We start from the raw sequence: 14,334 nt of genomic DNA, 5'->3' as shown, positions 1-14,334 counted from the left end.
GTCTGGTCTACGAATCGCACAAGAACGGGACGTGCGGCAATTCTTTTGCGCAAATTATTCTTGCATTAAAAAATAATCGCAGGTGTGAACGCACGCAGCGGGACGATTCACCATTCCGAATACAATCATTTTTATTGGTGTAAATTACCCAGATAACCGTCTTCCGTGCTTTGCGCCACTTTGTCCAAGCGTTTGTAAAGACCTGATTCATCCAAAGAGCGGACGCGGCTTTGTAAACAGGAGCGTAGCCAGAATGGCGCTAAAATTTTGCTGAAATCTAAACCAACTAATAGACTGTATTTGCGCAGGTGTTTGTGGACGCAAAATCTGCTCGCGCTAAACACGGAGGATAGATCCCATTGACTCCAATGAATCGGTTCTCACAAGCACGCTTTGCGCAGCGCTTCCCACGCACGGGGAAAAGTAGGACCTGTTCTGTTTACTCGCGTTTTGCGCAGCAAAAGTCCGTGGAAGTCTATAAAAAGCACGAAACTGCAGGGAAAAGAAGACAGCGGGACGTTATTACGCTTTAAATGGTTGTGAAATCCACGGGAGCGCCGTGCGTGCGCACAAAGTACGGTACTATGTGATTCGCGCGATGTTACTACGTGAGAGAAAAATCGTCCTTGGCCCATCTTTCTCGCACGCAGTTTTTATAGTTGCACGGTTTAATAAAATAAAAAAAAGAGAAAAAAAAGTACTTTTCACCGGTTCCTGCGCTCCGTTGCGGCGAGTGTATTTGCGCATGCGCCTGCCCGAAGAAGCCGTGATAGCCAGCACGGACACAGTCACGTGGTGTAATCTCCGCAAGGTGGGGAGCCTCTAGTGCGCATGCGCAGTGTGTCTTACCCTATAATGTTTTCTAGACACGCATGTTTCCGTCTTCTGTACATACATGACGTGCGCCGGCCGCCTTTCCCTCGTCTTGTGTACCGGCACGTTCAGGCATTCCCCGGGGCAGCCCGCCGCTGTGAGGGAACGCTCCGGCATTCAGCAGGGGCAGCCCGTGCGAGGCCCCCTGATGACGTAAGAGGGGTCCTTCTCGTGTTCTTATGACATTGTGTTGCAGTAAAGGAATCCGTGCATAGAGGAGTCTCCGTGGTCGCCGCCATCATGTTCCGGACGATGCTCTCCCACGCTCGGAAACACCCCAGTGTGAGTGAGCCGGGTGTACGCCCGCCGCAGACCCTGCGGGTTAATGCACTGCCCCTCCTGCAGGGGGTGCCTGGGGTCTGCAGGATGCTGGGGTTGTAGTTGGGAGAAGCTCTGTGTACACCTGGAGGTGCTGGGTACTACAGATCCCAGCATGCCTGCCGCCTCCACGTGCTGCTGGGACTTGTGGTGTTTTTGTCTGTCTGACGTTGGGTGGTTTCTTCACCTCTTCTCCTGAGGCTGATGGCGCCTCCTATATGCTGCCGCCATAAACAGCGCCCGCCGTGCTCAGGCTCTCGCCGGTCTGCAGGAAACAAACTAATAAAAACGGAAACCGCCTAAATGGCGGCCAGACTGCTAGACGGTGACCGTGGGCGCCTGCGGAGGAGTCGGCGGCCGCGCTGGTTCTTCCTTGGGAGGTGAATGGCCGGCGCTGCGCCTGTAGGTGACCCCGACGCAGAGCGAGCGCAGGATCCTGCCTGGAGATGGGACGTTTCCCCGTGAGAGCGCGAGCTTTTGTTTTTTTTTCCATGCGAGTGAAAAAAATGGTGCGTTTCTTGTACTTTAAGGGCTGCTTCAGATGTGCGTAAACATGGCCGCCGCTACCAAGCGCCTCTGCGCAGGAAGATTTCGGGGCGGGTTTTTTTTTTTTTTTTTGACAAGTCAAACTTTACACTATTTCACACGAACAAAAAAAAAAACGGGAAGATGGGTGCGTGAGAATGAAGCCCCCGGCGTCTCCGATGTAGCAGGTGGGGATTTTTCGCACTTGCAAAGTCATCCGAAAATACGTCTGAAGAGGGTCTAAAAATGGTAAAAGTCATCTGCGGGGGAGGGGTGGGGGGTTCTTGCACGCTTGGTGCGCTGCTCAGGGTAATGCCCGCCGTCTTATACGGTCTGGTCACATGTGACTTTTCTTTTCCCGGAGCGGCCGGACGCGGTGTGAGGACAGATTGCGTCGCTTCTTGTTTTCAGGCGATATCGAGCGTTCTGTCCCACGGGAGCTAAAGGAGAAAAAAAAATGGCGCCGCGCTCGCGGAGACGCGCGAAAACATGCTGGTCTGCCCCTCTAGGGAATTATAGGTGAACTTCCTGCAGAATAAACCCCAATGCTGCGATGTGTCTCTCATGAAACGCTCTGCCCTTCCCCCCTGCTGAAGAGGCTGATAACAGAGAGCAGCAGACATGTAATGACGCGGCGGATGTGTCTTGTCTTTGCAGCTGGCACCCCTCTTCCTGTTCGTGGGGTTCGGCGCGGTGGGCGCAGTCTACTACCTTGGCAGAACCGCCCTCGCCAGCCCTGAAATCTCGTAAGTTGAACCTGCGTTGGGTTTATCCCTTTGATCCGGCACAGCTGGTTCTGGATTATCGGACGCCGACGGCTAACACTCTGCTTATCCTACAGCTGGGACAGGAAGAACAACCCGGACCCCTGGAACAAGAAGGGCCCCACCCACCAGTACAAGGTAACTAGATGCATGCTGGGACTTGTAGTGTCGCCACAGGTGGGGGATGCTGCTATGTGGTTTGGGACTTCATCTGGGCAGTGGCGGGCCCCCAGACCCTCCCGTTGTGTTGGCTGCTGTCATGTGACTTGGTGGGCAGCGCTGCCGCCAGCTGTAGCGTCTGTATACGGTGGAGGCGCTTGTATCGTTTACCGGTGCTTCCAGCGCACAAGATGCTGTTATACCGCGACTGGGGGGGGGTTATTGCTCATCTGTATTTTGGCTGTTTACACGTAATGACCGCTCTCTGCTTTGCTCTTTCAAGTGACTAGTCGCCGGCCGTCCAGGTAACGCCACCGTTAGTCTAAAGGTCCATTTACACACAGAGGATCGAACAAAATTCGTCAGAAACTGACAGTTTTGAGCCATCATTTTGCATGGGTACTAATGGGCTAATCAGTCCTTTAATACTTCATTGCATGTATTTAGAGAACAGCAGGTGGTCTGTTCTCTAAATACACCGCTAGTCTCCAGGGGACAGTAACTGTTAACAGGTGTTAAAGAATGTTATCAGCGCTGCCCGCAAAGAACTCGGCGTACGGTCATTTGTTTTTTTTTTTCAGAGACGAGGATTTCATGTGAACCTGAAGTCAGCAATGGCCAAAGAGTGCGGGATGGACACACATTTACACACAAAGATGTTTTTTGAGAGATAATTGTTGCATGTAAAAGGGCCTTAAGGCTATTAGCGGAGTGGAGAGCGTGGGTAGGATGGTAGACAGAGGAGCTATAGCAGTGCAGCGCTTTATGGATGAGGGAGGAGTACAAGTTCTAGTCTAAGCAAAGACCGTCTCCTATCTGTGTGCTGATAGTCGGATGTCCGGCTGTGGACCCCCACAGCCGACCGGAGGGGGCTGCGCTCACATATGACTTTTAGCTCTGGACATTTGTAGCATCTGATCGCCTCTCGTAAACCTTCCAGACTTTCCCTTTAAACCCAAGTATAAGTTGTTATCCCCCAGCTGTAGGAGCGGACCCATTAACCCTTTGTCATCTTCCCACAGTTTTACAACGAGACAATCGACTACAAGAACCTGAAGAAGGAAGGTCCCGACTTCTAAGGAGGTCTCGCCGCCATCGCTCTGTCCAGGAATGTCCATTCCCGCTGTAATCAGATCAGCCCTGATAATTGCGTGTCGCTCGGCTGCTTTGGTGATTAATGTATTTCCTTGAGCTTAATGTAATTACTGCGGTGTGGAGCGCGTCTGCTTGTCATCGCAGGCCGCGCTCGCCCCAGCCACTGACTTGCACAATACATTGATTTCAACGTGTGACCGCGGCTCCTGTGCTCTTATTGTCTTTTTCTGGCCGTTTACACGGGGCGATCATCGCTCAAAATTAATTGACACGGATGAAATGAAGCGATAATGGTGCCGTGTGAATGCAAACAAATGACCGCTATCCATCCACGTCGCTATCCCTGTCAGTCAGCATTAAATCAATCGCTGGGTTGCGGGCGCGTCGTTTAAACGCCGTGTGCCGCACATAGCAGTGAGATGCCCGCGATCCAGCGGTGAAGTGGTCAGTGTAAACACTCTGCACAAGCGCCGGCGACCTTAACTGTGACCTCAGCACTTGTGCAGCTGTTTACCCGACTTATCAGCCCGCGTAAAAGGGCCATAAGTGTCCCCGTTCTTTTCAATGCTTTACTGCATGTCAATGACCTACCTGAAGGGGCGCTGTTCTTCTGCAGACCAGTAAGAGTCACAGATGCCCACCCATGCTGCTTCCCCTGTGTCTATAGCATCAGTGAGAAGACAGATCCTCTACTGAAGTGGTATGTGTGGGGTGTATTGTGTCTGGGGGCTGCAGAGCTGAATCAGCACCCTTAGGCTGCTTTCACACAGGGGACACAATTGTGCTTTGTGTTTTGTTTTTTTTCTTGCGATGCGACGGCGCTACTGACCCGCCTGTATGTGAGGCCCATGCTTACCAACGGGTTCTCTCACATTAGTGATGTAGGCTGCCACATTGCAAGAAGGAAATCTTGCGGCCTGCTGAATATTGCCAGAACTTGTGATGTTTTGTGGCCCATGTTTCCCTATGGAGCCTTCATCCTGTTGCATCGCATGTAAATGCAGTTTTCTTGCCGTGCGATGCAACGTTTACAGTAGGAAATCCTGCTGTAAAAGACCTAAAATAAGGCCAAACAGGCGCAGCCCGCTCCGGCAGACTTGCTTGTAGTTTTCAGCTAACTCCTCCTGGTTTGGAGGTTCAATCCCCCACCTCCAGGAAGCACTGGCTTCAATTTGGTTCTTGAGCACCACGGCTCAGCCAGCCAATCATTGCAGCGCTTGATGAACCAATCACAGCTATTGAAACCACTTCCCTTCCATTTTGGGGGAGGGGGGGAGCAGTTGGGTTGTCACCAGTAAGGATACCTGCTCATCCCTTGATTCTCAGTACTGCAGCCATAGCGCAGTGATCTGGGTTGGGATTGCAATGCTATTGAATTGGAACTATGGCTGCAGTACTAAACTGGGCCACTGCACTATGGTCAGCACAATCTGCTGTCTGCAGTAATGGCAGCGCCAAGGGTCCTGAGTGCTGGACCTCCTGCCGATCATGTGTTTGGTCTTAGCTGAGTGACAGCTGAGCTCCTCTGCTATATACATGTACATCAGCGAAGTATACCATTCCTGCATCCTGCTATACGTGTATGGGCCCAAAGTGGAGCCTGTGCAGTTGGCATCGGAGCCTGTCTGTAACTGACTGTCAGGGTCCTGCTGGGATTAGAACAGGTCTGATCCCGGCTGTTTAAGCACTTGGAGGCTCTGATCGGTGCTGACCAGAGAGGGAGGGACTCCCTAATTCACCCTACTGGGGAACCTGCCTTTACAGGCAGCAAAAGGAATCTTCAGTGGTATGTAGGCATGCTGGAGATCTTCACATCCGCCACACGATCCCGCAGTCGGGGTGAAGTGGCGGACTTCAGGCATCGCAGCGCAATGAGCAAAATCCACAACAAAGTGCAAATTTACTTGCAGAAAATCTATGTAATGTCTGCGCTTACTTTTTTTTTGGCACCTCGGGGGCTCCTGCAAATGTCATATAATATACAAAATATAATATTTTGGGGGTCTGAAAAATGATTCCCCAAGAACTGGAGCTCCTTCGGCCATGCAAACAGCGTTTACATCCACCTGTAGGACATTTCTGGACTTAGACACAATTTGCTTCTCAAATTTCTCCCGTCTCTTACCGCCCCTCCTGAAACGGGGCAAAAACAATGTAATATTGTAAAATTATTTTTCATGGCTCGATGTTACCTCGTTCCACACAGCCTTTCTATAATGAGTAACTTTTTAGGGATCTCCACTGCGCTGGTTACTGGGGGGCTCAGCAAATGCAGCATGGCGCCAGAAATAAATGCACCAAGTAGTGTTCCTTGCCCTGGGTGAGCCCCGCTGTTAAACCCAAAGAGCAGTTTGTACCCAGGAGAAACTACAAGTAGGGGTTTAAATTTTATGCTTTTTTTTTTTGTTTGTTTTCTCCTCTTGGCTATTGCCTCGTAATGAAGACTTTTGGGCTGGAGCAATCTGTCACGTTCCTGGTCCAATTTTATAACTTGCATGTGTGGTCAGACCATTCACCAGACCGATAAACTGAGTTCCTTGAGGGATCAAGTTTCCAAACTGCGGTAATTTATAGGTCCCTCCAAGGCAACTTCAGAATGAAACGCTGAATGATCGGTATACAAAGCGTGTTCGAAATCTGCAACAATTCTGCAAGGCGTCCCTAAGGATGCGGCCCTTTTTCCGTTTTTCTCCTCTCTTTAAAAAAAAAAAAGTATCCATCGACGTAGCGGTCTGAGGGCCTGATATTTGCAGGACGAGTTGTAGTTTACTATATAATGAACCACATAACTAAAAAAGTTCTAATTGGGAAAAAAAATGAACCTCGGGCGGGGGATTTAAATGCCGCACTCAGAATTGACTGGGGCATTTAAAGGGTAAACAGCTCCGATGAGTGGCACAACTTATCGGAGCTGTCACGGGCGGGTTAAACAGCCGGCACTGGCGTTGCATGGAGTGGGATTGCCCTGCGAACGTCCTTCATCCATACCCTGAAGCTGCTGGACATAACCCCTCACCGCTATAGGATGTGCAGGTAATTCCACAGCAGAAAGCTTTTCCTCTGCGGAGTTTAATCTTGGGGCTTTGAAGTAAAGACGGATGGATTTTAACAGGTGCAGAATTCAAGCCCCATTGGGATAACATTGGGGCACAGAAATGTCTTGTGCGGACTAATTCCGTCCCTGAGACGACACACACTAATATGGGGCATTATCACGGAGCAGATCGGCCCATGCAAGGTTAGGCGCCTGTGGACATACGGAGTCGGCATCCAGTCTGCTGTATTCTACAGACATCGCGGACTGGCTTGTGTGACTAAAGCCTTGGAGGGCTCCTTGGACCCGACTTCTGTGCACCGCTTGCAGCTACACCACCTGCAGTTCTGGAGTGGGTGGTGTAAAGTACTAATGGGAAGGCTCCGGCCACGGATGGTCAGACGGTGCACAAGTAGTGTTGGGGGGACCAGCTGTTTTGGGGTACATTCTCCTCAGGACTGGACCAGACATTGCAGGTGCGGGGGGGCTACAGGTTATGGTGCAGGAAGACATGGATATCTCCTATCTGTTCGTCATCCCCGGGACAGCGGAGCGACAGGAACGAATGTGGCTGCTGCGATCACATAGATCCGTCATAAGGGCTCACAGCATGTTGCATATAGATTACATATGGGGGGTATCAGGATATTAGGACAGAGATGGATGGAGGGGACAAGTTGTATATAGGAGATTACATGTGGGATGGGGGGGGGGTATCAGGTTAGAGATGTAGGAATGGGGACAAGTTGCATATAGGAGATTATATGTGGTAGGGATCAGGATATCTGGTCAGATATGGATGTAGGGGACATGTATATAAAAGTTTACATGTGGGGAAGTATGAGGCTATTAGGTCAGAGATGGCAGGGACAGATTGTATATAGATTACATGTGAAGAGGTATCAGAATATTAGATCAGAGATGTATGGAAGTGTCAGGGTGTATATAGTTTACGTATGGGGGGTATCAGGATATTAGGTCAGAGATGGATGAAGGGGACATGTATATAAAAGTTTACATGTGGGGAAGTATGAGGCTATTAGGTCAGAGATGGCAGGGACAGATTGTATATAGATTACATGTGAAGAGGTATCAGAATATTAGATCAGAGATGTATGGAGGGGTCAGGGTGTATATAGTTTACGTATGGGGGGTATCAGGATATTAGGTCAGAGATGGATGAAGGGGGCAGGTTTTATATAGGAGTGTGGGGGTATCAGGATATTTGGTCAGAGTTGGAGGAAACAGGTTGTATACACATCACATTTAGGGAGGTATTGGAATATTAGGTCAGAGATAGATGGAGGGGACAGGTTGTATACCAGAGATTACGTTTGGGGGTATCAGGATATTTGGTCAGATATGGATGGAAGGGACAGGTTGTATATAAAGATTACATGTGGGGAAGTATCAGGCTATTAGGTCAGAGATGGAGGGGACATGTTGTATATAGATTACATGTGGGGGTATCAGGATATTAGGTCAGAGATTAACCCCTTGAGTGGCACGCCCAGAAATTTTCCGGGACGAGCTCCACTGCTGATAGTGATATAGCCCGGAGGATTTCCAGGCTATGTATCACTATGGGAGCTGCAGAGCACAATGCCACAAGCTGTGACATTGTGCTCTGCCTGCAGAGACCCACACAGAGCAGTGCAAGGGCTTTGAAAAACCAGCAGAAGATATTGCTGATCTGCCGGCAATCTCCTGCTTTGTTTACAGGTTGCCATAGAGACCATCGGCTTGTCAGAAGCAAGCTGATGGTCTCTGTGGCAGGGAGAGCTGGTTGTTAGCTGTCAGAGGACAGCTAGGTAGCAGCTCTTACAGCAGAGATCAGAGAAAACCTCTGATCTCTGCTGTGTTAACCCTTTACATGCTGCAGTCTATGTGACTGCAGCATGTAAAGGGCTGTCACCATCGGACCCCCGGAATGTGATCAGGGGGTCCTGATGGGTCCCTGTGGAAGTCTCCTAAAGGGACAAAAAAAACAAAACAAAAGTAAAAAAATTATAAAAACACTTGTCTCCCTTTACTTTGTAAGAAAATCAAAAATAAAATCACACATGTGGTATCCATGCGTGAAGGAAGTTAATACATTATTTAACCCCTTAATGACATGGCCCCTTTTTTTCTTTTTTCCCCATTTCTTTTTTTCCTCCCCCCTGTTTAAAAAAATCACAACTTGTCCCACAAAAAACAAGCCCTTATATGGCCATGTCTATGGAGAAATGAAAAAGTTATGGCTCTTGAGACGCAACTGCAAAATTAGTTGAAATTTAATGATTAGACCATTTTAAAAAATCTGCCCTGGTGGGCACGACAGGGTGGTAGGAAACCCGCCACTCAAGGGGTTAATGGAGGGGACAGGATATATATAGGAGATTACATGTCAGGCCGTATCAGGATATTAGGTTAGAGTTGTATGGATAGGACACATTGTATATAGGAGATTACATGTAGGGAGGTATCAGGGTATTAGGTCAGGAATGTATGGAGAGGACAGGTTGAATATAGATTATATGTTGGAGGTGTCAGGATATAAGGTTAGAGATGGATGGAAGGGACAGGTTATATACAGGAGATTACATGTGGGGAGGTATCAGGATATGAGGTCAGAGATGGATTGAGGGTCAGGTTGTATAGTGGAGATTACATGTGGGGGTATCAGGATATTAGGTTAGAGATGTATAGAGGGGACAAGTTGTATATAGGAGATTACATGTGGGGAAATATCAGGATAATAGGTCAGATATGCATGGAGGGGACAGGTTGTATATAGATTACATGTGGGGGGTATGAGGATATTAGGTTAGAGATGGATGGAGGGGAAAAATTGTATACAGAAGATTACATGTGGGGAGGTATCAGGATATTAGGGCAGATATGGATGGAGGGGACAGGTTTTATCTGAAAGATTACATGTTGGGAAGTATCAGGCTATTAGGTCAGAGATGGAGGGGGCAGGTTGTATATAGATTACATGTGGGGGTATCAGGATATTAGGTCACAGATGTATGGAGGGGACAGGTTATATATCGATTACATGTGGGGGTATCAAGATATTAGGACTGAGATGGATGGAGGGGACAGGTTGTGTATAGGCAATTACATATGAATGAGCATCAGGATATTATATCAGAGATGTATGGAAGGGGCAGGTTGTATATAGTTTACGTATAGGGGGTATCGGGATGTTAGATCACAGATGAATGGAGAGGTCGAGTTGTATATAGATTACCTGTGTGGGTATCAGGATAGCAGGTCAGAGATGGATGGCGGAAACAGGTTGTATACAGATTACATGTAGGGAGGTATTGGGTTATTAAGTCAGAGATGGATGGAGGGGACAGGTTGTATACAGGAGATTACATGGGGGGTATCAGGACATTAAGTCTGAGATGGATGGAGGGGACAGGTTGTATATACGAGATTTCATGTGGGGGTATCAGAATATTAGGTCAGAGATGGATGGAAGGGGCAGGTTGTATATAGTTTACGTTTGAGAAGTATTATATTTGGTCAGAGATGGATGGAGGGGACAGGTTGTATAGTGGAGATTACATATGGGAGGTATCAGGATATTAGATCAGAGATGGAGGGGACAGGTTGTATATAGATTACATGCGGAGAGGTATTGGGGTATTAGGTCAGAGTTGGAGGGAGCAGGTTGTATACAGATTACATATGGGGAGGTATCAGGATATGTATGGAGAGGACAGGTTGTATATAGATTATATGTGGGAGGTATCAGGATATTGGGTTAGAGATGGATAGATGGAAGGGACAGGTTGTATACGGGAGATTACATGTGGGGAGGTATCAGGATATGAGGTCAGAGATGGATTGAGGGGACAGGTTGTATAGTGGAAATTACATGTGGGGGTATCAGGATATTAGATCAGAGATGTATGGAGGGGACAAGTTGTATATAGGAGATTATATGTGGGAAGGTATCAGGATATTTAGTCATATGTGGATGGAGGTGACAGGTTGTATACAGGAGATTGCATGCGGGGGGGGGGGTGTATCAGGATATTTGGTCAAAGTTGGAGGGAACAGGTTGCATACAGATTACATGTATGGAGGTATCAGAATATTAGGTCAGAGATGGATGGAGGGATTAGAGATGTGTGGAGTGACAGGTTGTATATTGGTAACATGTGGAGATATATTGGGTCGGAGATCTCTGGACAGACAGGTTGTATAGTGGAGATTACATGTGGGGGTATCAGGATATTAGATCAGAGATGTATGGAGGGGACAAGTTGTATATAGGAGATTATATGTGGATAGGCATTGGGATGTTAGGTCAGAGATGTATGGAGAGGACAAGTTGTATATTGGTTACATGTGGGAGGTATCAGGATATTAGGTTAGAGATGCATGGAGGGGACAGGTTGTATATAGATTACATGTGGGGGTATCGGGATCTTAGGTCAGAGATGGATGGAAGGGACAGGATATATATAAGCGATTACATGTGGGGAGGTATCAGAATATTAGGTCAGAGATGTATGGAGGGGACAAGTAGTATATAGATTACATGTGGGAAATATCAGGATATTTAGTCAGATATGGATGGAGGGGACAGGTTGTATATAGATTACATGTGGAGAAGTATTGGGATATTAAATCAGAGATGGATGAAGGGGACAGGTTGTATACAGGAGATTACATGTGTGTGTGTCAGGATATTAGGTCACAGATGTATGGAGGGGACAGGTTGTATATAGATTACATGTGGGGATATAAGGATATTAGGTTAGAGATGTATGGAGCCAACAGGTTGTTAATAGATCACATGTGGCAGGTATTAGGATATTAAATCAAAGTTGGATAAAGGGGACAGGTATTATTTAGGAGATTACGTCAGAGATAGATGGAGGGGGCAGTTTGTATGTAGGAGATTACGTCAGAGATAGATGGAGGGGACAGTTTGTATGTAGGGAGGTATCAAGATATTAGGTCAAAGATGGATGGAGGGGCCAGGTTGTATACAGGAAATTACATGTGGGGGTATCAGGATATTAGATCAGAGATGTATGGAGGGGACAAGTTGTATATAGATTATATGTGGATAGGCATTGGGATGTTAGGTCAGAGATGTATGGAGAGGACAAGTTGTATATTGGTTACATGTGGGAGGTATCAGGATATTAGGTTAGAGATGCATGGAGGGGAGAGGTTGTATATAGATTACATGTGGGGGTATCGGGATCTTAGGTCAGAGATGGATGGAAGGGACAGGATATATATAAGCGATTACATGTGGGGAGGTATCAGAATATTAGGTCAGAGATGTATGGAGGGGACAAGTAGTATATAGATTACATGTGGGAAATATCAGGATATTTAGTCAGATATGGATGGAGGGGACAGGTTGTATATAGATTACATGTGGAGAGGTATTGGGATATTAAATCAGAGATGGATGGAGGGGACAGGTTGTATACAGGAGATTACATGTAGGTGTGTCAGGATATTAGGTCACAGATGTGGGGACAGGTTGTATATAGATTACATGTGGGGGTATCAGGATATTAGGTTAGAGATGTATGGAGCCAACAGATTGTTAATAGATCACATGTGGCAGGTATTAGGATATTAAATCAAAGTTGGATAAAGGGGACAGGTATTATTTAGGAGATTACGTCAGAGATAGATGGAGGGGACAGTTTGTATGTAGGAGATTAAATGTAGGGAGGTATCAAGATATTAGGTCAAAGATGGATGGAGGGGACAGGTTGTATACAGGAGATTACATGGGGAGTATTGGGATATTAGGCCAGAGATGTATGGAGCAGACAGGTTGTATATAGATTACATGTGGGAGGTATCAGGACATTAAGTCAGAGATGGATGGAAGGGACAGGTTGTATATAGTTTATGTTTGAGAGGCATCATTATATTTGGTCAGATATGGATGGTGGGGACAGGTTGTATAGTGGAGATTACATATGGGAGCTATCAGGATATTAGATCAGAGATGGAGGGGACAGGTTGTATATAGATTACATGTGGAGGGTATCAGGATATTTGATCAAAGATGAATAGAGGGGACAGGTATATAGATTACTTGTGGGGGGTATCAGGATATTAAATCAAAGTTGGATGGAGGGGACAGGTTTTATATAGGAGATTACGTCAGAGATGGATGGAGGGGGCAGTTTGTATGTAGGAGATTAAATGTAGGGAGGTATCAAGATATTAGGTTGTTATATGTTTGTTCGTTGTTCATTTTATGCAGGCAAAAAAACCCTTGTTGGCTCGTTGACTAGTTTGGTTTACCCGGCGCTCGTTCAGTCGGTCTCATTCATCCTGTGATGGACTGGGGGAGCGATGATATTGGATGGGAGGCCATGGAGGAGGACGTTGCAGTAGTTTAGGTGGCAGATGATGAGGGCTCTACTAGTATTTTGAGGAGAGATCGTATTCGAAAGATGTTTCTGAGCTGGAAGTGGCAAGGGCTTGTGCGTGCGGTCTGGAGAAGAGGGCGGAGCCAATGCAGCGGGAAAGCGAGAAACCACTGATTGTGATTGATAAGTTGATGCTAAGACTGATGTTGCAGTCTGTGAAGAGAACCCAACAGCAGTGTGAATGGGTCACGTGATCACCACCCAACAGCGGTGTGAATGGGTCACGTGATCACCACCCAACAGCGGTGTGAATGGGTCACGTGATCACCACCCAACAGCGGTGTGAATGGGTCATGTGATCACTACCCAACGGTGGTGTGAATGGGTCACGTGATCACTACCCAGCGGCCGTGTGAATGGGTCACGTGATCACTACCCAGCGGCCGTGTGAATGGGTCACGTGATCACTACCTAACGGTGGTGTGAATTGGTCACGTGATCACTACCCAACAGAGGTGTGAATGGGTCACGTGATCACTACTCAGCGGCCGTGTGAATGGGTCACGTGATCACTACCCAGTGGCCGTGTGAATGGGTCACGTGATCACTACCCATTGGCGGTGTGAATGGGTCACATGATCACTACCCAACGGCGGTGTAAACGTGTCACATGATCACTATTCAACAGCGGTGTGAATAGGTCACATGATCGCTACCCCAAAGTGCTGCCACTGTCACCTCTGTGGTCTGAAGCTGTAAGGGCACAACCTTTCCTAGTGGTCTAATTATTATCAGGTGGGGGAGGTCGGATATAGAGGTCGTATCCCAGAGATCTGCCATCAATACGGGATGTTTTAGTTGCCCTCGGTGACCAATTAGATCCTGGGCAGAGCACGAACGATGAAAGCTGATTGGCTTGTTTACACTTTTACTTTTGATAAATCTACAGGGTGAACTCCTCCGGCTACTACTGAACTACATTCCCCAACGTGTGCTGGGAGTTGTAGTCCCTCAATGCTGGGGAACTCGTTCAGACGATGTGGAGCGCAATTGGGGTTTGGATGAGGCTATTTTAGCGCTAATATTGGGTTGCTTCAAAGCTGCACATGCTTTTAGGAGCGGCTGCGATAAATCACTGCAGTCGTAACCATGGAAACCGCACATAGACCGTTCCATGTGACCTTGCCCGAAACAGACATGGCGGGCGCAC

The 14,334-nt window shown here is 47.6% G+C and overlaps 1 protein-coding gene across 1 annotated transcript; it reads left to right on the top strand.

Moving 5' to 3' along the window:
* The first annotated feature begins 997 nt into the window (after positions 1 to 997).
* LOC136631991 (cytochrome c oxidase subunit NDUFA4-like) lies at positions 998 to 3,931 on the top strand. The gene is made up of 4 exons (XM_066606515.1): positions 998 to 1,155; positions 2,374 to 2,462; positions 2,558 to 2,618; positions 3,662 to 3,931. The coding sequence occupies exons 1-4, from the start codon at positions 1,114 to 1,116 to the stop codon at positions 3,716 to 3,718; spliced, it is 249 nt and encodes an 82-aa protein (XP_066462612.1). The 5' UTR covers positions 998 to 1,113; the 3' UTR covers positions 3,719 to 3,931.
* The last annotated feature ends 10,403 nt before the right edge of the window (positions 3,932 to 14,334 follow it).

The sequence above is a fragment of the Eleutherodactylus coqui genome, chromosome 6 (genome assembly GCF_035609145.1).
Source record: "Eleutherodactylus coqui strain aEleCoq1 chromosome 6, aEleCoq1.hap1, whole genome shotgun sequence".
NCBI lineage: Eukaryota > Metazoa > Chordata > Amphibia > Anura > Eleutherodactylidae > Eleutherodactylus > Eleutherodactylus coqui.
This window is presented reverse-complemented; position numbering and strand designations above follow the sequence as displayed.

Coding starts and splice junctions, on each gene's coding strand:
- LOC136631991 (XM_066606515.1), top strand. CDS start 1,114: ATGTTCCGGACGATGCTCTCCCACGCTCGGAAACACCCCAGT. Junction 1,156..2,373: donor ACGCTCGGAAACACCCCAGT/GTGAGTGAGCCG, acceptor TTGTCTTTGCAG/CTGGCACCCCTCTTCCTGTT. Junction 2,463..2,557: donor CTCGCCAGCCCTGAAATCTC/GTAAGTTGAACC, acceptor CTTATCCTACAG/CTGGGACAGGAAGAACAACC.